This window comes from Passer montanus, unplaced genomic scaffold (assembly GCF_014805655.1).
Source record: "Passer montanus isolate IOZ18808 unplaced genomic scaffold, ASM1480565v1 scaffold62, whole genome shotgun sequence".
Lineage (NCBI taxonomy): Eukaryota > Metazoa > Chordata > Aves > Passeriformes > Passeridae > Passer > Passer montanus.
This window is the reverse complement of record NW_024371260.1, coordinates 1,565,522-1,592,848: the sequence shown is the minus strand read 5'-3', so window position 1 is coordinate 1,592,848 and position 27,327 is coordinate 1,565,522. Positions and strand designations below refer to the sequence as shown.

Genomic DNA, 27,327 nt, shown 5'->3' with positions numbered 1-27,327 from the left:
GAAAAAATTGGAAATACATCGGAAAAATTCAGAAAAAAATCTGAAAAAATCAGAGAATAAACACCTGAAAAAAATCTCAAAAAAATCAGGAAAAAAATCCAGAAAAATTCAGAAAAAATCAGAAAGAAGTCAGAAAAAATCAGAAAATAATAGGAAAAAAGCAGAAAAATTCAGAAAAAAAATCAGAAAAAATCAGAGAAGAAAAACCTAAAAAAATCTGAAAAAAAATCTCAGAAAATTTCAGAAAAATGATGAAAAAATCAGCAAATACCTCTTGGAATCAGCTGGGCTCTGCCTCCCTGCCCCTTCCCTCCCCCTGCCAGCAGAGCTGTTGGAACAGGATTTTTTAATTTGGGAATGGGGACCTGAGGTGGTTTAACACAAATCTTTTGGTGTTGTGTGCAGGGTGAGACAATGCAGATGTGTCATTTTTATCGTTGTTTAATTAAGTTTATAAATAATGGCATCACTTCAGCTCAGGCCACAGGGCTCCTCCTCTGCCGGGGCACTCGGAATGGCCAGGTCTGAGGGGAGAGCACAGAAACACTGACTGAGGGAGAGGATATGGATTGTGGGGAAAAATAGTGATTATGGGGAAAAAGAAATATTGATTTAGGGAGAGAAATACTGAAATATTGATTGAGGGGAAAAAGAAATATTGATTATGGGGAGAAAACATTGATTTAGGGAGAGAAATAGTGATTATGGGGAAAAAATAGTGATTATGGGGAAAAAGAAATATTGATTATGGGGAAAAAATATTGATTTAGGGAGAGAAATATTGATTTAGGGAGAGAAATACTGATTATGAGGAAAAAATATTGATTTAGGGGAAAAAATACTGATCTAGGGAGAGAAATATTGATTTAGGGGAAAAGGAAACAGATATTTGCAAATCTATCCCACTTTTTCAAGCTAAAAATGGTTCAATTTAGGCTAAAATGGTTCAATTTAGGCTAAAATGGTTCAATTTAGGCTCAAATTCCTTAATTAATTAAGCATCCCACCTGTGGGGCTGTACTCCACGCTGTGCAGGAACAGCCCCCGGGCTCATTAATTGTTATTAATTACCCATTAATTAATTAATCACACCCACCTTTGGGGCTGTACTCCACGCTGTGCAGGAACAGCCCCCGCGCCGGGGCCGTGGCGTGCGGGGGCAGCGCCCGGGGGTCGCGGAGCTGCAGCAGCTCCTGGAGCTCGGCAGGGCCCAGCCTGCCCTGGCCCACGGCCACCAGTGCCCCCACCATCCTCCTCACCTGCCGGGGGACACAGGGGTCAGGAACCGGCCTGGAGTCACCAACCCAACCTGGTGGTATTTAGGCTCAAATTCCTTAATTAATTAAGCATCCCACCTGTGGGGCTGTACTCCACGCTGTGCAGGAACAGCCCCCGGGCTCATTAATTGTTATTAATTACCCATTAATTAATTAATCACACCCACCTTTGGGGCTGTACTCCACGCTGTGCAGGAACAGCCCCGGGGCTCATTAACTGTTATTAATCACCCATTAATTAATCACACCCACCTGTGGGGCTGTACCCCACGCTGTGCAGGAACAGCCCCCGGGCTCATTAATTGTTATTAATTACCCATTAATTAATTAATCACACCCACCTTTGGGGCTGTACTCCACGCTGTGCAGGAACAGCCCCCGGGCTCATTAATTGTTATTAATTACCCATTAATTAATTAATCACACCCACCTGTGGGGCTGTACTCCACGCTGTGCAGGAACAGCCCCCGGGCTCCTTAAAACCGGCCTGGAGTCACCAACCCAACCTGGTGTGACCAACCCAGCCCTGGAGTCACCAACCCAGCCCTGGAGTCACCAACCCAACCTGGAGTCACCAACCCAGCCTGCCCTGGCCCACGGCCACCAGTGCCCCCACCATCCTCCTCACCTGCCGGGGGACACAGGGGTCAGGAACCGGCCTGGAGTCACCAACCCAGCCCTGGAGTCACCAACCCAACCTGGAGTCACCAACCCAGCCTGCCCTGGCCCACGGCCACCAGTGCCCCCACCATCCTCCTCACCTGCCGGGGGACACAGGGGTCAGGAACCAGCCTGGAGTCACCAAACCAGCCTGGTGTGACCAACCCAACCCCAGAGTCACCAACCCAACCTGGTGTGACCAACCCAGCCTGGAGTCACCAACCCAACCCTGGAGTCACCAACCCCAGCCTGGAGTCACCAACCCAACCCAAATTTCCCATCCCCAATTCTCCATTTCAATTCCCCATCCCAAATTTTCCATCCCAAATCTCCATTTTCAATTTTCAACCTCCAGTTCTCCCTCTCCAAATCCCCATTCCCAATCCATTTCCAATTTTCCATCCCCAAACCTCCACTTTCAATTCTCCACCTGCAAACCTCCATCCCAATTCATCTCCAGTTCTCCATACCAAATTCTCCACCCCCAATTCCCCCTCCCCAAATTTTCCACCCCAATTTTCCACCCCCAATTCCCCATCTCAGAACTCCTCGGGACCCCGCAGTGCCCAGGATTCCTCAGAATTCCTCAGAATTCCTCAGAACTCCTCAGAACTCCTCGGGACCCCGCAGTGCCCAGGATTCCTCAGAATTCCTTGGGATCCCTCAGGATCCCTCAGGACCCCGCAGTGCCCAGGATCCCTCAGGATCCCTCAGGACTCCTCCTGGGATCCCGGCTCCTGCCCTCTGGGATCTCGCCCTCCCTCAGCAGGGGGCACTGCAGGCTCCACCTGCTGCCGCCACAGTTCAGGGAAATCAGATTTTTGGCATCATCAGAGTAAAAATCACATTAAAAATCAGATTAAAAATCATATTATTGGCACTCATCAGACTAAAAATCAGATTAAAATCAGATTAATGGCACCCATCAGATTAAAAATCAGATTTTTTGCAGCCATCAGATTAAAAACCTGATTAAAATCAGATTATTTGCACCTATCAGATTAAAAATCAGATTTTTAGCACCCATCAGATTAAAAATCAGATTAATGGCACCCATCAGATTAAAAATCAGATTAAAAATCAGATTATTTGCACCTATCAGATTAAAATCAGATTATTGGCACCCATCAGATTCTTGGCAGCCATCAGATGAAAACTCAGATGCATGAATTAGTTTTTAGGTCTGTGTGTTCCCCCCATCCCCAATTTCAATTTAACCAAAATCCCATTTCTGACCCTCCCAACCCCCCCTGGAGTGCTGGACAAATCCCTGGGCTGCGTTTGTGACTCATTAATTAAACAAATTAATGAACCAAAGCCCGCTGAGCCACCTGCTCACGATTATCGCTAAAAAAGCTCAAAAGGTTCGAGGTGTTTTTATCCAGAGGGAAATTTGGGATCCTGGAATTCCTCGGAATTCCTCAGGACCCCGCAGTGCCCAGGATTCCTCAGAATTCCTCAGAATTCCTCAGGACCCCGCAGTGCCCAGGATTCCTCAGGATCCCCGAGTGCTCAGAATTCCTCAGAATTCCTCAGGATCCCTCAGGATCCCCGAGTGCTCAGAATTCCTCGGGATCCCTCAGGACCCCGCAGTGCCCAGGATTCCTCAGAATTCCTCAGAATTCCTCAGAACTCCTCAGAACTCCTCGGGACCCCGCAGTGCCCAGGATTCCTCAGAATTCCTTGGGATCCCTCAGGATCCCTCAGGACCCCGCAGTGCCCAGGATCCCTCAGGATCCCTCAGGACTCCTCCTGGGATCCCGGCTCCTGCCCTCTGGGATCTCGCCCTCCCTCAGCAGGGGGCACTGCAGGCTCCACCTGCTGCCGCCACAGTTCAGGGAAATCAGATTTTTGGCATCATCAGAGTAAAAATCACATTAAAAATCAGATTAAAAATCATATTATTGGCACTCATCAGACTAAAAATCAGATTAAAATCAGATTAATGGCACCCATCAGATTAAAAATCAGATTAAAAATCATATTATTGGCACTCATCAGACTAAAAATCAGATTAAAATCAGATTAATGGCACCCATCAGATTAAAAATCAGATTAAAAATCATATTATTGGCACTCATCAGACTAAAAATCAGATTAAAATCAGATTAATGGCACCCATCAGATTAAAAATCAGATTAAAAATCAGATTATTTGCACCTATCAGATTAAAATCAGATTATTGGCACCCATCAGATTCTTGGCAGCCATCAGATGAAAACTCAGATGCATGAATTAGTTTTTAGGTTAATTAATAAACTGAATTTTGGTGTTGCAGTACCTGGCGGTACAGGAAGGATCTGCTCTTCGCCCTCACCTCCCAGAACTGCAGTCCCCTAAAAACCAAAAAAGGATTTAAATCAAATTTCCAGTGGTTTTTAACACATAAACCTCGGGTTAATGAGAGTAATTAACCTGCAGTGCCCCAATTAATCTGAAACCTGGGACAAAATTCTTTCCTGAAAATGACCCAAAAATCTGATATTCACATTAAATACATAAAATAAAAATAAATACATAAAAATACAAATAAATACAAAAAACCCATAAATATTTCAATATATAAATATATGTATTTATATTAAATATATAAAATAAAAATAAATACATAAAAATACAAATAAATAAAAATATTTCAATATATAAATATGTATATTTATATTAAATATATAAAATAAAAATAAATACATAAAAGTACAAATAAATTTTTAAAAACCCATTTCAATATATAAATATATCTATTTATATTTAATATATAAAACCCCACAGAGAAATGGAGGTGATCACACATCAGAAAAAATCTGATATTCACATCAAATACATAAAAATAAATACGCAAAAATACAAATAAATACCAAAAACCAAACCCAAAAAATCAATTCCCAAAAATCCTCTGGCCAGCCCAAAAACCCTGCACAAATTCTACTTCAAGGGGTTTTTCTTTGGGCCACCTCCAGGGATGGGCACCCCAAACCTCCCTGGGCAGAAATTCCCACATTTAACAACTCTTTAAAAGGGGAAATTCCTCCTAAACCTCTCCTGGAACCCTTAAACCCTCCTGATGTCCAACTCAAACCCCAGCCTGAGGCCATTCCCTCCTCCTGTCCCAGAGCCCGGCCTGGGGCTGTCCCCTCCTGTCAGGGATTTTCAAAGCCAAAAATCCCCTTTTTCCCCCCCACCAGCCCTGAATCCCCATTTTCCCTTGCAGAGAGGTCCCAGGAGCTGCTCTCACCCTCCGGGAGGAGCCCAGCACAGATCCCGCTCGAAGACGGGGACCTGGGAGGGGTGGGCACAGCCCAGCAGCAGGCGGTAGATGTAGGTCCTGGAGAGGGCACAGAAACGGGCATGGAAGGTGCTGGGCACCCGCTGGGCACTCAGGATGCTGCGGACAGAGGGCACAGGTGACAGGGATGCAAATTCCAAAGGTTTTCCATTGACAGAGACACAGAAATTCCAAAGATTTTCCATTGACAGGTGCTGAAAACCTGCTGGGCACTCCCCTCCTTTCATCTCCCACAACCCCCACCCCGACCTCCAAAAAAAATCCATAATTTCCACACAGCACCCACTTGGCCAGGACCCATTTTTCCCTGTTTTCACAGCAAAACCACGCCAGAACAAAGGGATTTTTCCCCCAGCAGGACTGACCGGATGGGCTCGGGCCGGAGGTGGCGGTTGAGCCCCTGCAGCAGCTGCTGCCCCGTGAAGGGCGCGCGGCCCGCGGCGCGCTGCACGTCCAGGTGCGCGGCGTTGGCCAGCGCGTGCACGCCGCTGTCCGTGCGGCTCGAGATCTGGAACTTGATGGGCGCGCTGGGCTTCAGCTGCTCCGCGGCCTTCTGCGGGGACAGGGGAAAATTGGGGAAAAATCAGGAAAATTGGGGAAAAATTGGGGAAAAATTGGGGAAAATTGGGGAAAAATTGGGCAAAATTTGAGCAAAACTACAGCAAAAAAGTGGCAATAATTGGTGCTGCACGTCCAGGTGCGCGGCGTTGGCCAGCGCGTGCACGCCGCTGTCCGTGCGGCTCGAGATCTGGAACTTTTTAACCTCTGCTTTGTGTTGCTGGGTGAGGGGGATAAAAGACAGAGGATCACCCATTTCGGCTCATTTCAGCCCAAACCCCAGACAGAAAATCCAGTGAAAATTACTGCAGGGAATAAGTGAAACATCTAGAAGAGTGAAAAACCACAAAAGAAGGCAGGAAACCAGAGGCATGACTCAAAATTTCCTTCTCCTCCCCGTCCCCACTCCCGAGCGCCGAACCCAACGGTTTTTATTGGACTTTAATTTGCTACAAGAGTCAATAAAATCCGAATTGCTGACTCACAAATACCTCCCAGACTCCTGCAGGAGCAGGCAGGGCTGGGAGCTTTCCAAAACGTTCCATGAAAATGCACAGGGAGGCAGAAAAAACGGAACCAAGCTGCAGGGGGAGGCCTGGGAAACACAACCAGCCTGGTTCTCCCTTCCATCCCAGCTCACATGTGGTTACAATTAACAGTGAAAAGGGAAAAAATCGGTATTTCTCACCCCCAAGCAGAGAGGAGCAGACAGAAATGAAATCAGCTTCCTGCAGCAGAGCTTGGCCTGCGCCTCGGCAATCTGTCTGAGAGCAGGAGCTGATTTTTGGGAGAAAGTTCCTCCTTTGAGAGATGTTTGGGTTTTGCAGCTCCTCCCTCCCTCTCTCCACCCTTTTCTCCCCCTCCTTCCTCAGCAGACAAAATCCAGCCAGTGGAAACAGCAGTTGACAGAGACAACAGGAGAGAACATGGAAAATATCCTTTTTTTTTTTTTGGGTGCATCCCAGCTCCACCTGGATAATCAGGAACCAAGCTGGACCAGCACAGCACTGGAAACCAGACTGGAGAGGAAAAGAGGAGCCAAGTCTCAAGTAAATCTGATTATTTCCCCTGCTCAGCTCAGCCAGCAAATCCACAAAGGTGCAGGACTGGGGTTTTTTTTTCCTTCCACAAATGAGATTTTTCTTCTCCATCAGATTTTTTTTTTCTTCTCCATCAGGAATGTCACCACCAACACCACCAAATAAATCCCAGTCTGTGCAGCTCAAAGCTTTGTGGATTTTTTTCCTCCAGCACAACAAAACACACTGATAATATTCTACCAGCTGCTGCCTCCAGCTTCAATTTTAATATTCCATTTCTTTTGGATGGGATAGAATCTCCTGGAAGAGAGAATTCCTCAACTGCTGAACTTCTCTTTGCAGGCAGCTAAGAAACGACCCCTTCACCTTTGCAAATATCTCCTGTCTGAATATCCAAAATCCTTTGAGCACTGAAGGTTTCCTCCTCTCCTTTCATCTCTTCATATCCCCCACCCTGAATTTCAAAAAAATGGCATTATTTACATGCAGGAATTGCTTGGATAAGGACCAGTTTTTCCTGTCCTTGCTCTCTTTCATCTGAGGTTTTGGTGCTGCTCATCCAGATCCTCGTCCTGTTTGGGTGCTCTGTGGGTTCCCAGGGGGGAACTGCAGCAGGAGTTAAAGATTTCACCCAGCTGGAAAGAAATTAAGATAAAGGAATGAAGGAGCTGGGCTCTCCTCTGTGTGTGAACTGAGAGCTCACAGCTCTCTGCTCCCTCCTTTAAACCACAGGAAACATAAATTTAAAAAAAAAATTATTTTTTATTTAGCAGGTGCTATAAACACTGAAATCTTGGCTTTGGCACCTGCTGGAGGCCTCTCACATCTCACCCATCTGAACTGATCCTGAATTTTTCCACCCAGCCACATTCCTGGAGCAGCCAGGGTGGAAGTTTATCCCCCAGCCATGCCAGGGATGCAGGGGAAGCATTAATTGCATTTAGCTGCTGAGTTCTGCTAGCAGGCTCCATTCACTGAGCCCTCCATAGCTGGAATTACGCTGGAATTTCCACTGCTGGCTGCCAGAATGATATGGATCCACATTCCAGCTTGCTTTTATTGCTCCCAGCTCACTTTTCCTCTCGTGCTGGAGGGAAGAACAAGCCCACTGATGAACATCACCCGTGGCAGGGGAGCAAAAGTTCAGCCACTTTTCTTCCTGAAATCTGAATTTTAAAAAAAAAAATAAAAAATAAAAAATAAAAAAAATAAATAAATAAATAAAAAATCCTCCAGATTTTCCATCGACCTTTACAGGCACTGGGAATGTTTTGCAAAAATAAATTTCTCTTCCCCTGGACTGGTCATGCTTTCATCCCCTGGCCTCAGACACAGAGGCTGCAGAGCCCTGCCAGGGAGCTGCACAATTTATTAATTACAGTGTTCTAATAATTAATAACAAGCAAGCTGCTGGTTGCAAGTCATGCCAGCCTCCCTGACTCACTGGGTGCTATGGCAGCTGAAAGTAATTAAAAACCCAGCTCATTTGCAGTTGGATGGATGAAATGGAAGCGAATGCCAGGAAGGACACGCTGAGAATGTGGATTTTGTTAGAAGAGAAGGTTTCCAAAGCAATCTGCGACGTCACTGGGATTATTATCAAAACAGAGGCTGGAGATGACAGTTCTCTTTGTCTGCTTGGATTTCTTGCTCTTTTTTTAAAGGATGTGGGAAGGAGGTTGGACCAGAGCTGCCTTGCATAGTAAGGAGCTGATGTTTCTCCTTCCTCTCCTCTCCTCCTCCCTTTTCCTTTCATGAGGAACATTTTCTGCCCTCAGCACAAGGCCGCTGGCCAAAACAGGCTTTTGGGAGGGGAAGATGAGTTTGGGCAGCAATTCCCAGCAAAATGGGAAACGGGAGATGGTTCAGGCAGGCCTGAGAGGGAAGGGAATTCTGCAGATCCCAAGAAAACAGCAAAAGGTGAGATCTTCCTTTACAGCAGAGACATTTCTAAGAACCGAGACAGAGCCTGAAGTCCTGGATGTGAAAATTTCCATGAATAACTGGAGGGAGCCACATGACAGAGCTGCAGCCTCTCCGTGAGGGGATACAAGGCCTGGAATTTGCTTTGGGCCCAAAGATTTGTCTCCAAGAAATAAAATGTTGTCAGCAAAGCTCACCCCCTTAAAAAGGGATGAAAGGCTCCTACAAGAAACAGACCATGAAGTCCTGGATGTTAAAAGTTCCAAGAAATATCTGGAGGGAGAGAAATCACAGAGCTCCAACCTCCCCATGAGGGGAAGCAAGGCCTGGAGTTTGCTTTGGGCCCAAATTGGTGCTCTAAGACTTGTCTCCAAGAAATAAAATATTGTCAGCAAAGTTCATCCCCTCAAAAAGAGATGAAAGCCTCCTGCAAGAAACAGAGCATGAAGTCCTGGATGTTAAAAGTTCCAAGGAATAACTGGGGGGAGCCAAATGACAGAGCTGCAACCTCCTCATGAGGGGAAACAAGGCCTGGAATTTGCTTTGGGTTCACGTTGGGCTTTCAAGACTTGTCTCCAAGAAATAAAATGCTGTCAGCAAAGCTCACCCCCCTCAAAAAGAGATGAAAAACTCCTACAAGAGACAGACCATAAGTCCTGAAGACATTAAAAGTTCCAAGGAATAACTGGAGGGAGTGAAATCACAGAGCTCCAACCCCTGGATGTGGGGAAGCAAGGCCTGGAGTTTGCTTTGGGCCCAAACTGGGATTCTAAGTGCTCCAAGACTTGTCTCCAAGAAATAAAATGTTGTCAGCAAAGCTCACCCCCCTCAAAGAGAGATGAAAAGCTCCTACAAGTATCTCTGGACTAAACCAAGGCTCCATTTCCTCTGGGCACTCGCAGGGCTCTGTCACAGAGCAGCAGCAAGGACTAAAAAAGCTTTGCAGTGACACAGATGTGTTCAGCCCCAGCCCAAACTGACACAAAACCAACCAGCCCACTCCAAATTCCACAAAACAGCTGCTGGAACACCAAGTGTGCACCTCCCAGGTTATTTGCTTGCAAACAAATGGCTGAACATCCTCAGAAGACAATAAGGATCTCATTAGAGCTTTAATTTTGCCCTTCCCTTCGCTCGCCTTCCTGGCTTTGGGGAAAGCAGTGAAGTTCAAGGCTGCAGAGAAAAGGAGGAAGGAAGAGAAATTCCTGCAGGCCCCAGAAGTTTTCTATTAAAGCTGCTTTAAGGCTTCCCATGTGGTTCCAATAGACACAGCAGTGCCCAGCATCAATACCACCACATGAAAGCACCGAGCTGGCCTGCAAAGTGCTGATACTGGGGAAAAGGCAGCACCAAATAAGCTCATGTTTGTCTTTTTCTCCTCTTCTTTTCTCCTCTAATCACCCACCCTGCCCATCTGCCTGCTCAGACATCGCTGGGATAACACAGAACAACTGCTGGGCTCACCCCACGTCCAGAGCCTGGGGCCCTGCATGGCTCAGAGGATGAGATAAATGGGATAAAAAATCCTTTTTGGGCTCTGCACAATATTTAGCCACTTTCTCTGCCACAGTCTCAGGCAAAAAGCCACATGAATACACCCTGAGAACTGTGATTCCAACCATAATTCCTCACACTTTCCTTTTGAGTTAATGCCTCAGGTTTGGCTTTTCTGTTTTTCACATTCTGTGCTGCTTTAGTGTGTGGGTCTGGGCTTCATATTATGGGATGGTGAGCTCTGTGCACAGAGCAGAGAGAAAAACAATTCCTGCTCCAGCTGGGCACCAAGGACAAATGATCCAAATCTCAGCCCAGGAGCACAAACCCCGTGGGCTGGAGAGGGAAGAACAAGGATGGGACTGCAGGGGCTGCAGCTGGAATTGGACACTGAACTGCAATATGCAAATGGACTAAAACTTATAATTTTATGCCTGATCATCCATTTTTTGTGACCATTTTGGTTCATCTTGGGCTCATTTTGGGACCATTTGGGTTCCCCTTGGGTTCATTTTGGGACCATTTTGGTTCCCCTTGGGTTCATTTTGGGACCATTTGGGTTCACCTTGGGTGCAGCCCTGGCTGGGCTCTGGTGCTGCCCAGGGTGGCTCCATGGAGGAGATCCTTTCCATAAATCCCTGCTTTATTCTTTAACTTTGTCCAGCCTCTGATCTAGGGCAGCCTTCCCAAGAGAGCAGCAGGAATTCTCAGCCCCACAGAGGACGGGGATGTTCTGCCCTTGTCACTTGGGGTGTCACCAAGGCTGCTCCTGGACAGCTCTGTCCTCCCCAGCAGAGCAGAGCATCCCAAAGTGCTGCCCTTTGGGATTTGGGTCAGACAGACTGACCACAAATGGGAACTGAGTGACAAAATGTGCTCTGACCCGCAGGAATCAACAACCCCTTATCTTCCAAGCAGGCACAACTTTCCTTTTGAACTCCATGATGCTTCCAAGACAAGAGAAATAATTCACCTTCCTTTTGATTCCTGACTCAGCAGCTCACCAGCAGCTTGTAATTAATTTACAATTTAAATTCACAACTGCATTATGACGCTCAGGTGACCCATTTTCTACTCCTTGGTGTAAAATTGGATTTTTTCATTCCTGTTCAAACTCTCTGCCAGCCCAAACAGCACCTGGGCTCCTCAAACCATTCCCAGGTCCAAGGGAATCCCTGGGAGCAGTGCAGGATTAACAGGATCTTTTTTTTCCCTGGCATAACAAAACTCCAAAAAGAAATGGAAGCAGCACAGAACAATGGACATCCTGCTGTGCTTTGTTGTGCAAACCTCTGTCAGGGACATCCTCTCCTGGGAGGAGACAGCATCCAGCTGCTAAATCCATGAAGGAACTGGACACGAGGCAGGACTGAGGCAGTTTTTAGGACAAGCCACAAGTTTTAACAAAGCTCAATTAAGTCTCATTGAAGGGTTCATATTTTTTGAAGTCAGAATCTGTATCACGACATCATTTGGTTTTGAACCTTGCAGTTTTCAGCACCCTGCCAGTTTTACTGAGTGTCCACCTTAAAATAATATTTAGCCCTGGTAATTTCTGGAGCTGAATAATGTGACCCTAAAAGCTTCATTTTCATGACAACAGGACCTACCTCCAAATAATTCTGGACTCCAACCAGGGCCTGATCACTCTTGGTCTCCATAACCCCACTGCAGAGCAAAACAAATATGATTTATTGATGTGTGGCAACATTTAGGGACTTGATAGAGCCCACTAAAAAATCCAGGACTTCCTGGGGGACTTCCTGGATCTTGCAGGGAACAAACACTGAGGAATGGGCAGGGAAAGTGCCTTATTGGTTATTGAACTTATTAAAATTTAAATTATTAAAATTAAATGTGGTTATTTTCAAGAAGGGATGTTGGAAATAAAATAATCCTTCAAATGTTCCTCTCTGGACTGGCCCCTGAGAGAGGCTGACAGGAGAATAAGGCAGATAAATTAAATTAGTTTGAGATAGAACTATTTTAGGGTCAGGAGTTGGTGGCCAGTTGGAGGCCAGGACTTGTGAATGTCATAAATTGACTAAAAGGCCACAAAGAGTTTGTGATGAGCTTCCTGCTCTGTCCTCCTGCTGGTTTTATGCATTTCCTGCCTGAACCATCCCTTTTTCCATGTACAGAAAGGTGCAGCTCCCTGCCTGCTCTCACCTGCTCAGCAAGGGGTTAATCCCTCACCTGGACACTGTTCTCATCCATTCCTCATCAAACTCTGCCCTCTTCAAACTCTGTTCTCATCCATCCCTCCCCAAAATCCACTCTCTCCAAATCCTGCCATTCCAAACTCTGCCCTCTCCAAGCTCTATCCCCAAACCCTGCTCTCTCAAAGCTCTGTCCCCAAGCTCTATCCCCAAACTCTGTCCCCAGGCTCTGTCCCCAAACCCTGCTCTCTCAAAGCTCTGTCCCCAAGCTCTATCCCCAAACTCTGTCCCCAGGCTCTGTCCCCAAACCCTGCTCTCTCAAAGCTCTGTCCCCAAGCTCTATCCCCAAACTCTGTCCCCAAACCCTGCTCTCTCCAAGCTCTATCTATCCCCAGTCTCCATCCCCGAGCCCTGCTCTCCCAACCCTGCTCTCTCCAAATCCTGCCATTCCAAACTCTATCCCCAGGCTCCGTCCCCAGCCCCGCTCTCTCCAGGCTCCGTCCCCAGCCCCGCTCTCTCCAGGCTCCGTCCCCAGCCCCGCTCTCTCCAGGCTCCGTCCCCAGCCCCGCTCTCTCCAGGCTCCGTCCCCAGCCCCGCTCTCTCCAGGCTCCGTCCCCAGCCCCGCTCTCTCCAGGCTCCGTCCCCAGCCCCGCTCTCTCCAGGCTCCGTCCCCAGCCCCGCTCTCTCCAGGCTCCGTCCCCAGCCCCGCTCTCTCCAGGCTCCGTCCCCAGCCCCGCTCTCTCCAGGCTCCGTCCCCAGCCCCGCTCTCTCCAGGCTCCGTCCCCAGCCCCGCTCTCTCCAGGCTCCGTCCCCAGCCCCGCTCTCCCCACGCCTCCCGGCGCCGCTCCGCTCCCGCACGTGGCCGGGCCCAGCGGGGCACGTACCTGTACCTGGTGCCAAAGTACTGAAAGAACACCAGGTACCGGGCAGGGGCACTGCCCATGGCGGGGCCGCGGGCACCGGGCACAGGCCCGGCAGCACCGGGGCACAGGCCCGGCAGGAGCAGCACCGAGCGGAGCGGGACCGGCAGCACCGCCGGCAGCGCCGCCCCTTCCCCCGGCCCGCACCGCCGCTTCCGGCACGGCACGGCACGGCCCGGCACGGCACGGAACTGCCCGGCACGGCACGGCACGGCACGGCACGGCACGGCACGGCACGGCACGGAACTGCCCGGCACGGCACCGCACGGAATGACGGCGAATGGGAGAGAGCGGGACGGGCTGGGCACCGGGATGGGATCGTGGGGAACGGGGATCGTCTCATGGGGAACGGGGATGGGCTGGAGGGAAACGGGATGGGATCGTGGGGACCGGGATGGGCTGATGGGGACCGGGAATAGACTGACTGGGACCAGAGATGGGCTGGTGGGAGATGGGATCTGCTCCTGGGAACTGGGATCTGCTTATGGGGACTGGGATCTGCTCATGGGAACTGGGATCTGCTCATGGGGACTGGGATCTGCTCATGGGGACCTTGGATGTGCTGATGGGAGTCAGGATGTGCTGATGGGATGGGAGCTGGGATGTTGTGCAAACACCAAACCCCTCTGGAAACCTGTGCTCTTCCTTGGATGCTCCTCAGCTCTCCAGCTGTGCTGCCTGCAACTCAGCTGGATGGAAGAAAATCATCATAATAAAAATAATAATAATATTGTGTTGATTTCAGCTAAGAAAACACATAAAGCAGGGGTCACAAGAGATGCTCCAAGGGCTGGGAGAGCTGGGAATGTGAAAAAACTGGAGAAGTGGAGCTCAGGGAGATCTCAGAGCACCTTCCAGGGCCTAAAGGGGCTCCAGGAGAGCTGCAGGGGGACTGGGGACAAGGGACGGAGTGACAGGACACAGGGAATGGCTTTCTTGGAATGGAATTGCCAGAGAAGCTGCCCCTGGATCCCTGAAGTGTCCAGGGCCAGGTTGGAGCACCCTGGGATGGTGGAAGGAGTGGGAACTGAGTGATTTTTAGGTCCCTTCCAACCCAAATCCTGCCAGCACAGGCGTCCAGGCAATCCCAATGCATCCAGTGCAGCCTGGAAAGATGTGTAAATAACAGCTGAGAGGAAACAACAGCTCCAGGGACAAAAATAAACCAAGAAAATGGTAAAACACAAAGGCTGCAGATGTTCTCAGTGCCTGTAATCTGCATTTAAAACTCCTTCTGATACACTGAACTGCAATATCTGGATGGGCAAGAACCTCAAAGCAGCACAAACAGGCCCCAAACTCATGGGTGAAGCAGGAGAGGGAGAGAAAAACCCCTGGAGAGAAAAATTCCCCTCATGCAAGTCTGAGATCTGTTTTGAATGGCAAAACCCAGGCAGCTTTCAGGCCACACCACAGCAGCCAGGCTGGCATGGAAGTGATGAATCTCAGCTCAGGAAAATAGGAGAATTTCTAATCCCTGGCCTTGTGCAGGCAGGAACTGCTCTTTCCATCCCTGCTGGTGATGCCTTAGCATTTTAACTTCTATATTTTTAATATATTTGCAGTTCTTTAGTGCAGAACTGTAAATTCCATGTCCAGTGTGAGCTGCTGTCTTCACATTTTATTTTCAGACATGATTCCTCTGCAGGCCTGGCAGTCATGGACACCTCACTGCCTCAGGACCCAAAAAAGTTAAACAAAAATGAGTTTAGGGGAGCAAATTTTGGGCAAATTCCTTCATTACCTGAAGCTGTAACTGGGAGATTCACCCCCAATATGCAAATGGACCAAATTTATAAAAATATTAAAACCTGTGACTTCTTGTCCATTTTTGGGGGGCTTCATCTGCCCTAAATGTACCTGAAGGCCCTTCAATAAACAGAACTGCTTTTTATTCTCTTAATTTTGTCTGGCTCTGTTTTTAGGCAGCACAAAAAGGCATCACTGGGAAAGGAGCCTTGGGTTGGTGTGACCTCTGAAACCTCACAAAACAGAAAGCACAAGAGCTCACCTCACCCCTTCTCCTGAGCCCAGGGTTTTTCCAGGGCTAATTCCTTCCCCTAAATTCCTCAGAACACTCCAGCCTCTGATAACCCTTAAATAATTCAGATTTTTCCTCTCACTCTAGGCTGTGGCCAACAAATCAAGGTCTGGGTACAAGAGCCTGGTCTGGAGGTGCATCTTCGCTGTAATTTGTGTACAAAAATGGCATTAAACTTCAAATTTCACCTCATTTCACTTCTGGGAAGTCAGATGGAAGCGACAGCCTGGTCTAGAGGTGAATTTTGGGGTTAATTTGTGTGCAAAAATGGCATTAAACTTCAAATTTCACTTCATTTCCTCACTGTTCCTGTCCTTGGCTGGGTGAGGCCTCCTTGTGACATCTGCCATGGATTCAGGCACACCTGGGGCTCTTGTTTCACTCTTGGCTTCAGCTTAGGTCTTTATTATGTAGGATTTTCTTAAAACATGGGATTTCCACTTCAGGCCTTTCTCTCAGTTCAGATGGAAACCAAAGCCTGGTCTGGAGGTGAATTTTTGTGTTAATTTGTGTGCAAAAATGGCATTAAATATTTTATTTCCTCACTGTTCCTGTCCATGGCTGGGTGAGGCCTCCTTGAGACATCTGTCAGGGCCCCTGGGCCTCTTGTTTCACTCATGGCTTTAGTTTGGATGTAGGATTTTCTTCAAACATGAGATTTCCACATCAGTCCCTCCTCTCAGTTCAGAGAAAGTTCATTTGAAACCATCAGTGAACGATGTGGTTGCTGCCGCTGTGGCTGTGGTGCTGGGTGGGTGGAAGATCAGGATTAATTAACCTCAATTAGCCACACCACATTTTGTTGCCTGTCCTGTGGCAATGGAATTCAGTTCAGCTGGACCCACAAATCCAGATGTGCTCCTTCCCCGGGGGATTCCTGCAGATTTATCCCCTGGATGCTGGCAGCAGCAAATCCACTGCCTATGGAAAATTAAAAACTGGGTTAACGAGGGACAGCATTGGTGCCAATCCTGCTGCTGGTTATGGAATTTTACCATTGGATTGGGTTTGTTCTTCCTGCCTGGAAATCATGGAACGGTTTGGATTGGAGAGCTGAAATTCTGGAAATCATAGAATGGTTTGGATTGGAAAGCTGCAATTCTGGATATCATGGAATGGTTTGGATTGGAAAGTTGAAATTCAGCTAGTCTGGAAATCATGGAATGGTTTGGATTGGAAAACTGAAATTCTGGATATCATGGAATGGTTTGGATTGGAAAGCTGAAATTCTGGAAATCCTGGAAATCATGGAATGGTTTGGATTGGAGAGCTGAAATTCTGGAAATCCTTCCTGGAAATCATGGAATGGTTTGGATTGAAGCTGACATTCAGCTATTCCAACCCTCTGCCATAGCAGGGTCACCTTCCACCAGGCCAGTTTGCTCACCCTGACCTTGAATATTTCCAGGGACAGGAATATTTCCATTGGTGCCAATCCTGCTGCTGGTTATGGAATTTTACCATTGGATTGGGTTTGTTCTTCCTGCCTGGAAATCATGGAACGGTTTGGATTGGAGAGCTGAAATTCTGGAAATCATAGAATGGTTTGGATTGGAAAGCTGCAATTCTGGATATCATGGAATGGTTTGGATTGGAAAGCTGCAATTCTGGATATCATGGAATGGTTTGGATTGGAAAGCTGAAATTCTGGATATCATGGAATGGTTTGGATTGGAAAGCTGAAATTCTGGAAATCCTGGAAATCATGGAATGGTTTGGATTGGAGAGCTGAAATTCTGGAAATCCTTCCTGGAAATCATGGAATGGTTTGGATTGAAGCTGACATTCAGCTATTCCAACCCTCTGCCTCGATCACCTTCCACCAGGCCAGTTTGCTCACCCTGACCTTGAATATTTCCAGGGATAGGAATATTTCCAGCCAAACCTCTCTGGACAATCTTTGACATTGTTTTAACAGCCTCATGGTAAAAAAATTCCTCCCTGGCGTGACCAGCTGCCCCTGAAGTTGTCACCACCCACCTGAGCTGGTGTCACGGCCAGCTCAGCCCTGAGCCACTCGTGCCCTGAGTGTCTTCTGAGCCTCACCCTCACCCAAATACCAGGAACAGGCAACATTTTCTTCATGGAAAGGGTTTGGAATGGGCTGCCCAGGGAGGTGCTGAGTCCCCATGCCCACATTTTTTAAGGGTGTGGCACTCAGTGCCAGGTCTGGGTGCCAAGGTGGAGTTGGAGTCGATGATTTCACTCTAAAAAGGACATCGAGGGGCTGGAGCACGTCCAGGGGAGGCCAGCGGGGCTCTCAAAGGGCTGAAAATGGCTTTTGAGGAGCAGCTGAGGGAGCTGGGTTGGGTCAGGCTCAGGGAGCCTCAGCACCTCACCAGGGGCTGTTCAGTGGGGTCTCATCTCTTCTGCCATGCCCATGGTGAGAGGAGGAGAGGAAACTGAGGCAGGGGAGATTGCCATCAGATATTGAACACTTGGGGTGCTCAGCTCTGGAACGGCTGCCCAGGGAGGCAGCGGGGTCCCCAGCCCTGGAGGTGCCTCTGGCTGCTGCGCTTTGGGGGGGCTGAGCTGAGCTTAAAGCTCCCCCCAAGGCTGGGCATTGCTGGCATCTCCGAGCTCCTCCCCAGCCCGGCAGAACCCTCGGGGCTGGGGACAGGGGACAGGAGAGTGCCCGTGTCACCCACCCAGCACAGCCGGGGGGTCAGGGCTGTGTCCGGTGTATGGAGGGGTCAGGGCTGTGTCCGTGCCTTGTCCGTGCCCTGTCCAGTGTGTGGAGGGTCAGGGCAGTGTCCGTGCCGTGTCCGGTGTGCAGGAGGGGGGTCAGAGCTGTGTCCGTGCCCTGGCCGGTGTCCGTGCCCTGTCCGGTGTCCGTGCCGTGTCCGGTGTATGGAGGGGTCAGGGCAGTGTCCGTGCCGTGTCCGGTGTCCGTGCGGTGCCCGGCTCCCTGCGTGGCTCTGCAGCGGGCGGGTCTGCGCTGTTCCCGGCTCTCTCTCGGTGCTGCGGGAGGCGGGCCCGGTCTGCGTCAGGGCCGTGCCGGTGCCCGGAGGCGGGCCGGTCCGTACCGGGGCTGGGCTGGGCCCGGTGCCCTACCCGGTGCCGTACCGGCTCCGCGGGAGGCTGGGCTGTTCCCGGTGCTATTCCCGGTGCTACTCCCAGTGCTGTTCCCGATGCTGTTCCCGGTGCTATCCCCGGTTCCGCGGGAGGCTGGACCGTTCCCGGTTCGGTGGCTGTCCCACCGGGAGGCTGGGCCGTTCCCGCTCTGTCCCCAGTGCCGTTCCCGGTGCCGTTCCCGGTGCCGTTCCCGGTCTGTCCCGGCTGTCCCACCGGGAGGCTGGGCCGTTCCCGGTCTGTCCCCGGCTGTCCCACCGGGAGGCGGGCCGGCGCGGGGGGCGGGCGCTGCTCGCAGCCGGCGGGCGATGCGCTTCCTCCGCTGAGCGCAGCGCGGCCGAGCCCGAGCCGGCAGGATGACGGTGGAGTTCGAGGAGTGCATCAAGGACTCGCCCCGGTTCCGGTAAGCGCCGGAGCGCCGCGGCCGCCCGGGGAACGGCTCGGGGCGGTGCGGGGCCAACGGGGGGACGGGCAGGGCCGCGCCCGGGCCGGGAAGGGCCGGAGCCGGGCCCAGCGCGCTCCGCCGGCGATGCCTCGGCCCGCACCCCGCCCGTTCCCCGCAGATCCCTCCCGCATCCCTCGGTGTCCCTGGCGCACGACCAGCCGGGCTTTGCGGGCTCCGGAGCCCGCATCCCTCCCCCGCGGGCTCGGCCGGGCGGCGCTGCTCGCGGCCGCGGCTGCGGAACACGCTCATTTTCCATGCGCTCACATCCCCGTCTCTCCGAGGGTGGGTTGTTATTTTTTTTTTATTATTATTTTTTTTTTAAGCGGTCTTGGAGGAATGTGGGCTGTGACAACAAAGGCTGCGGCTTGGCCGTGCTCGCAGCCACATCAGGCCGCAGGGGCTGGGGGGGAAGGAGCCGGCGGCTGCCGCTCCATTGTGCCCGGAGCATCCCGGCTGCGTGTCCGGAGGGGCCGGGCTGAGCCGGGCTGTGCCGGGGTGAGCCGGGATGAGCCGTGCCCAGCGCTGTGTGCATCGGCCAAACGCAGACAAAAGCCGGGGCTGCGCGGGGGAAGCTCCCGGGGCTGCCTCGGCTTCCTGCAGATGTTTCGCCTCGTTCCTTCTCGGAGTCTTTGTGTTTATCGGAAGGGAAAAAAAAATCCAAAAAAATATCAAAAAAAACCCCCAAAGAAAGGCGGCTTGTCCCCCCCTGGTGCTGCAGAGCCCCCCGAGCTCCGGTGGCCCCGAGCCAGCGCTGTGTCCTCGCTGTCCCCACGTCTGTCCCACATGGCAGTGACCCTTTTCCTGCTGACGTCAGCCCTGATCGATCTGTTTATTTATTTATTTATTTATTTTACCCATTTTCAGTCCCTGTGTGTGGGCTCCAGGCCAGGATTTTTAGCATGCAGGCAGCATCATTCTGCTCTGTCCACGAAAACAAAACAGCTCTCAGAGCAGTGCCTTGGATTTTTATCAAAAGCACTTCTTTAAGCTGGAATGATGAACTGCTTCCCCCATGGGCAGACACAGAGTGTCTGTGAGAGGGAGAACAGGAGGCTGGGCTGGGGAAATCAGCTGGGGAATTTCAGGAAGGGTCGGAATATTTAAATGATGAGCACCTCAGGTATTGAGAAATCCTGGTGTTAGGAGGGAAAAAAGGAACCAGGTGTATTGTTCAGAGTTTGCAACTTGAATATTGAGAAATCCTGATGTTAGAAGGAAGAGGAGGAAGCAAGTTGAATTATTCAGAATTTACGCCTTGAATATTGCCCCCAAAGAAAGGCGGCTTGCGTTGTGTTGGAAGGGCATGGGAAAGCACGCAGTGGTTTTCTAGAAACGTTCTCATTTTCTAGAGCAGCTCCGTGCCCGGAGCTGCCAAATTGGCATTTTCGCGGTGGGTTTCTGTGCCTGTGGAGGTAAAACAAGTGTGGCTGGGGCTGTGGGAAGGGTCGTGCTGTCGAGGTTTATTCTGCAGGCAGGCAGAGCCTGCTCGTCCTGCCGTGGGCAGGGCCAGGTGCGGTGACAGCTCTGGCATCCTGCGGTCACGGGGCTTTATTCGCGGAGCTGGGCAGGAAATGCGCTCATCAGCCTCTGCTCGCTGAGCATCCACGAGGAGTTATCCAGGAGGATTTATCCACCGTTATTTCCCCTTCTGTCCACGAAAACAAAACAGCTCTCAGAGCAGTGCCTTGGATTTTTATCAAAAGCACTTCTTTAAGCTGGAATGATGAACTGCTTCCCCCATGGGCAGACACAGAGTGTCTGTGAGAGGGAGAACAGGAGGCTGGGCTGGGGAAATCAGCTGGGGAATTTCAGGAAGGGTCGGAATATTTAAATGATGAGCACCTCAGGTATTGAGAAATCCTGGTGTTAGGAGGGAAAAAAGGAACCAGGTGCATTGTTCAGAGTTTGCAACTTGAATATTGAGAAATCCTGATGTTAGGAGGAAGAGGAGGAAGCAAGTTGAATTATTCAGAATTTACGCCTTGAATATTGAGAAATCCTGATTTTAGAAGGAAAAAGAAGGGCAGGAAATGCGCTCATCAGCCTCTGCTCGCTGAGCATCCACGAGGAGTTATCCAGGAGGATTTATCCACCGTTATTTCCCCTTTTTTTAAACCTGTCATTAGGATTTATCCACCTTTTCCCTCCTTTTTTAAACCTGTCATTAGGATTTATCCACCTTTTCCCTCCTTTTTTTAGCCTATCATTAGGATTCGTCCACCTTTATTTCCCATTTTTTTTGCCTGTCATTAGGATTTATCCACCTTTTTCTCCCCTTTTTTTACCTGTCATTAGAATTTATCCACCTTTTTCGCCCCCATCATTAGGATTTATCTACCTTTATTTCCTGGAAGCAAGTTGAATTATTCAGAATTTACGCCTTGAATATTGAGAAATCCTGATTTTAGAAGGAAAAAGAACTGAAATCTTCAGACTTGACACCTCAAATATTGAGAAATCCTGATGCTAGAAGGAAAAAAAAGAATTAAGTTGAAATATTCAGAGTTTACACCTTGAATATTGAAAAATCCTGATGCTAGGAGGAAGAGAAGGAAGCAAATTGAATTATTCAGAATTTACAACTTGAATATTGAGAAATCCTGATGTTAGAAGGAACAAAAGGAACCAAGTTGAAATACTGAGACTTGACACCTCAGATATTGAGAAATCCTGATGTTAGAAGGAAAAAGAAGAATCAAGTTGAAATATTCAGAGTTTACTCCTCAGATATTGAGAAATTCTGATCTTAGAAGGAAAAAGAACTGAAATCTTCAGGCTTGACACCTCAAATATTGAGAAATCCTGATGTTAGGGGGAAAAAAAAGAACCAAGTTGAATTATTGAGACTTGACACCTTGAATATTGAGAAGTCCTGGTGTCAAATCCACCTCAGCACTTCCCACCTGATAAATTCCACTTCCTGCAAAGAAAATTGACTTTTTGATGTTTTAAATTCCATGATTTACATTTGTCTCACCTCCAGTTTGGCAGATAAAGCTGATTTTTGTCAGGCATCTTGTAAAACAAACACCTGATAATTAAAATTAATAATTAAAAATGACCCCCAATTCCATGTCAAATCCACCTCATTGCTTCCCACCTGATAAATTCCACTTCCTCCAAAGAAAATTGACTTTTTTTATGTTTTAATTCCATTATTTACATTTGTCTCACCTCCAGCTTGGCAGATAAAGCTGATTTTTGTCAGGCATCTTGTAGAACAAACACCTGATAATTAAAATCTAATAATTAACAGTGACCTCCAACTCCGTGTCAAATCCACCTCATCACTTCCCAGCTGATAAATTCAGGTTCCTACACAGAAATTTGACTTTTTTTAATGTTTTAATTCCAGATGTGGATGTGTCTCACCTCCACCTTGGCAGGTAAAGCTGATTATTTTCCAGGCATCTTGTAGAACAAACACCTGATAATGAACATCTAATAATTAACAGTGACCTCCAACTCCGTGTCAAATCCACCTCATCACTTCCCAGCTGATAAATTCAGGTTCCTACACAGAAATTTGACTTTTTTAATGTTTTAATTCCTTTATTTAGATGTGTCTCACCTCCACCTTGGCAGATGAAGTTGATTTTTGCCAGGCATCTTGTGGAACAAACACCTGATAATTAAATCCCAGTTCCTCCAAATAAATTTGACTTTTTTAATGTTTTAATTCCTTTATTTAGATGTGTCTCAGCTGCAGCTTGGCAGGTAGAGCTGATTCCTGGCAGGCGCTTGCAGGGCGTGCCTGCAGTCCCAGTAAACAATTTAATGACCTGGCAGGACCTGTTCTGCTCATCTCTGAGCAAGTGGCTTTGATCTCCCCCCAGGAGTCCGGGCAATCCAGGAACGCTCTTTTTGTGGGAATGGGTTTGGGGGGAATTCTGAAATCCACTGAGAAATCCAGTTTAAACAGTCCTCTGCTCACTCTGCGTCCATTGGGATTCGTCCACCTTTATTTCCCTTTTTTTCACCTGGCATTAGGATTTATCCACCTTTTTTCCCCCTTTTTTTGGTCTGTCATTAGGATTTATCCATCTTTATTTCCCTATTTTTTTCCCCTGTCATTAGGATTTATCCCCCTTTTTTTTTTCACCTGCTATTAGGATTTATCCACCTTTTTCCCCCCTTTTTTTCACCTGTCATTAGGATTTATCCACCTTTTTTCCCCCCTTTTTTTTCACCTGTTGTTAGGATTTATCCACCTTTTTTTCCCCCTTTTTTTGGTCTGTCATTAGGATTTATCCACCTTTTTTTCCCCTTTTTTTTTGGTCTGTCATTAGGATTTATCCACCTTTTTTTCCCCTTTTTTTTTGGTCTGTCATTAGGATTTATCCACCTTTATTTCCCTTTTATTTCACCTGTCATTAGGATTTATCCACCTTTATTTCCTTTTTTTCACCTCCCATTAGGATTTATCCACCTTTTCCCCCCCTTTTTTTTATCTGTCATTAGGATTTATCCACCTTTATTTCCCTTTTTTTTCACCTCTCATTAGGATTTAGCCACCTTTTCCCCCTATCATTAGGACATTTATTTATATATAATTTTATTTATATATATATATATTTATATACTATATATTTATCCATGTGCTCATATTTATATTTTAATATATTTATATTTATCTCTATATTTTAGGTGCCGGGTTGTTGTTGTTTTTTTTATTTATAAGGCATTATTTATATATAAAATGCTGCTCAGAGTGGAGGAATGAAGCCCCAGTTTGGGGCCAGGGCTTAGCAGGGAACAGCTGAATTTTGGAGAGGTTTTTATGGGATTATTTTGGGCAGGAAGGCTGGGGGCTGTAACCTGAGCTGCAGGAGGGATTTGGGATTTGGGATTTTGGGATTTTGGGGTTTGCAGCTGTCCCTGGGTTTGTCACAGCACTGCCACCCTCACTTCAAAACCAGAAACGAATTTATTTCCTACTTACAGTACTGCATTAATTATTTTCTGTTTATTAGCTGAAAGTATCTATTTATGTATTTTCGTTTATCTGATTTAGATTTTGGGTCTTCCACAGAAATATTTGGGGTTTTCCCGCGGGGATATTTGGGGTCTTCATAAAGAGATATTTGGGGTCTTCATAAAAAAATACTTGGGGTCTTCATAAAGAGATATTTGGGGTCTTCATAAAAAATATTTGGGGTCTTCATAAAGAGATATTTGGGGTCTTCATAAAAAATATTTGGGGTCTGTGTAAAGAGATATTTGGAGTTTCCCACAAGGATATTTGGGGTCTGTGTAAAGAGATGTTTGAGGTCTTCACACAGAGATATTTGGGGTTTGTATAAAGAGATATTTGGGGTCTTCCACAGAAATATTTGGGGTCTGTATAAAGAGATATTTGGGGTTTGTATAAAGAGATATTTGGAGTTACCCACAAGGATATTTGGGGTCTGTGTAAAGAGATGTTTGAGGTCTTCACACAGAGATATTTGGGGTTTTGCCACAGGGATATTGGGGGATATTTTTGGGATATTTGGGGTCTGTATAAAGAGATATTTGAGGTTTTCCCACAGGGATATTTGGGGTCTTTATAAAGAGATATTTGGGGTCTTCATAAATAGATATTTGGAGTCTTCCCACAGGGATATTTGGGGTCTTCATAAAAAAATATTTGGGGTCTGTATAAAGAGATATTTGGGGTCTTCCCACAGGGATATTTGGGGTCTTTATGAAGAGAGATTTGGGGTCTTCATAAAGGGATATTTGGGGTCTTCATAAAGAGATATTTGGGGTCTTCCCACAGGGATATTTGGGGTCTTTATAAAGAGATATTTGAGGTTTTCCCACAAGGATATTTGGGGTCTGTGTAAAGAGATATTTTGGGTTTTCCCACAGGGATATTTGGGTTTTTCCCACAGGGATATTGGGGGTTTTCTCATGCAATATTTGGGGTCTTCATAAAGAGATATTTGGGGGTCTTTCCACAATATTATTATTTATAATTTTTGAGGATGTATAACAGTTCTAATTCTCAAAAATACCTAGTTAAAAATTACAAAATCTTGAACCCAAATTCAATTCCTGAGCCCAAAACCAACCCAAAACTGGAAAGCTCCTGAACTGGAGGAAGGAATAAAACTCCAATTTTGACTCCAAGGCCGTTCTTTAGCACTGGCTCCTTTAAATCCTGCTTTCATAACTATGAAATTTCAGCCACAAGATGAATTATTTTATTTTTTTAAAAAGAATTTTTCTGGTTTTGCTTAAAATGAAACCAAGCTTTTACTGGCTGGGGGAACTTGGTTATCTGGAATAAAGAAAAGAGCTCTTGAAAGGGACCTGGAGTCCAAGTCTGGCTGGATTTTGAGGACAGGACAAAATGTTTTTGTGAGTTTAAGTGGGTTTTTTTTATTTTTTTATTTTTTTTCTTGTTTGCTCCTCTCTCTCAGGGCTGGATTGGGATTCCTGGCATTTGCTGGGTGCAGCTCCCCAAGTGTTTGTTCCACTCAGGGGTTTCTGAGCTTTGTCTCAGGTAAAGCTTTGCTCCAAAAATGAGGCTGGAGGAGATGAAAAAGCAGAATTCAGGGTTCTTGTGGGGAAAAAAAGAGAATTTGTTCCCTTTTTGACAGAAATTCCAGGCTTGGAGAGAGGAGGGAAGGTGGAAAAATGAGATTTTTATACCTTGAAGCTGGTTTCTCTGCTTTGGGGCAATGCAGGGTTAAAATCTTGGAATGGGCAAGAATTTGGGGGGAGAATTTCCTGCCTGGAGGGTGGTGGAGTTGTATTCCTTGTAATTAATTAAGGAATTAATTGCATTCCTAAGTCCCAGGCTGTGGGGGTGAATTGGGGGTGAATTGAGGGGGAATTTGGGATGAATTTGGGGATTAATTATAGGTGAATTTGAGGTGAATTTGAGGTGAATTGAGGGTAAATTTGGAGTGAATTTGGGGATTAATTTGAGATGAATTTGGGGTGAATTGAGGGTGAATTGAGGGTGAATTTGGGGATTAATTTGAGATGAATTTGGGGTGAATTGAGGGTGAATTTGGGGTGAATTAGGGCTGAACTGGGAGTGAATTTGGAATGAATTGGAGGTGCATTGGAGGTGAATTTGGGGGTTAATTGGAGGTGAATTTGGGGATTAATTGGAGGTGAATTAGTGAATTTGGGGATTAATTTGAGATGAATTTGGGGTGAATTGAGGGTGAATTGAGGGTGAATTTGGGGATTAATTTGAGATGAATTTGGGGTGAATTGAGGGTGAATTTGGGGTGAATTAGGGCTGAACTGGGAGTGAATTTGGAATGAATTGGAGGTGCATTGGAGGTGAATTTGGGGGTTAATTGGAGGTGAATTTGGGGATTAATTGGAGGTGAATTAGAGGTGAATTTGGGGATTAATTTGCAAAAAGCCAATATTAAAATAGATTATATTTATTATGAATTATATTAATTATAAATATGAATTAATATATCAATTATTAAATAGAATAAATAGAAATTAATATAAAATTAAAATAGGAATTAATATAAAAAATAAAATACACTGTATAAATATGAACTAATATTAGATTAATTATAAAGACATAGCATATAAATATTATATGTAATATAAAATATAAATATAATATATACATATTATCCAATATTATATTTATTATAAATATTATATTTTCTATAAGTATAGAATTATTAGTTTAAATAATAAATACAAAATTAATGAATATTAATACAGATTTTTATTTATTCTCTAGAAATATTAATCATGATACATGTCTGTGACACAGGGCTGATGGCAGAGCTCACGGGTGGCACCTCCCAGAGCCAAGTGCTCACTCAGTCCTTAAATAAGCTTGGAGTGGCACTGTCTAAACAGATTAAATCATATCAGGGAGTGGGATAATCCTTCCTGCATCCCCAGGCTGCTCCAGCTCGCTCCAGCAGGCTCCATAATTTCCATTCCCTTTGGGAACTGCTGCTGGTGTGAGCACACACGTGCTTCCAGGGCTTGGAATGTCAGGATAAGCTCACAGGATGTTTAATAAAATGGGAATAAAAGCCCTGCACACACAGGGTGAGGCTTTCCTTGCACCCAGAGTTGTTCAGGATCCTTCCCTGCATCCCCAGGCTGCTCCAGCAGGGTCCATCATTGCCATTCCCTTTGGGAAATGCTGCTTGTGTGAGCACACACGTGATTCCAGGGCTTGGAAAGGTTGGGATAAGCTCACAGGATGTTTAATGGGAATAAAACCCCTGTGTTTTCCTCAGGGGGTTGTTCAGGATCCTTCCCTGCATCCCCAGGCTGCTCCAGCAGGGTCCATAATTTCCATTCCCTTCAGGATAAGCTCACAGGATGTTTAATAAAATGGGAATAAAAGCCCTGCACACACAGGGATGAGGTTTTTGAGGTTTTCCTCAGCACCCAGAGTTGTTCAGGATCCTTCCCTGCATCCCCAGGCTGCTCCAGCAGGGTCCATCATTGCCATTTCCTTTGGGCT

General features: G+C 47.1%; 2 protein-coding genes across 2 annotated transcripts in view; one reads left to right on the top strand and one right to left on the bottom strand.

Annotated features, from left to right (window-relative positions):
• Window positions 1-423: 423 nt before the first annotated feature.
• Window positions 424-13,446, bottom strand: PUSL1 (pseudouridine synthase like 1). Its single transcript, XM_039727736.1, is given in 7 exon segments — window positions 424-524; window positions 1,097-1,259; window positions 4,219-4,273; window positions 4,972-5,319; window positions 5,586-5,773; window positions 11,846-11,903; window positions 13,279-13,446. Coding segments are annotated over 7 exon segments (924 nt in total). The 5' UTR covers window positions 13,338-13,446; the 3' UTR covers window positions 424-471.
• Window positions 13,447-18,689: 5,243 nt separating this feature from the next.
• The window catches only part of LOC120511089 (arf-GAP with coiled-coil, ANK repeat and PH domain-containing protein 3), a 43,806-nt gene continuing 35,168 nt past the window's right edge, over window positions 18,690-27,327 (top strand). The window contains exon 1 of the mRNA XM_039727727.1: window positions 18,690-18,830. Coding sequence (XP_039583661.1) covers window positions 18,784-18,830 — 47 coding nt within the window. The 5' untranslated portion in view covers window positions 18,690-18,783. The remainder of the gene's footprint in view (window positions 18,831-27,327) is intronic.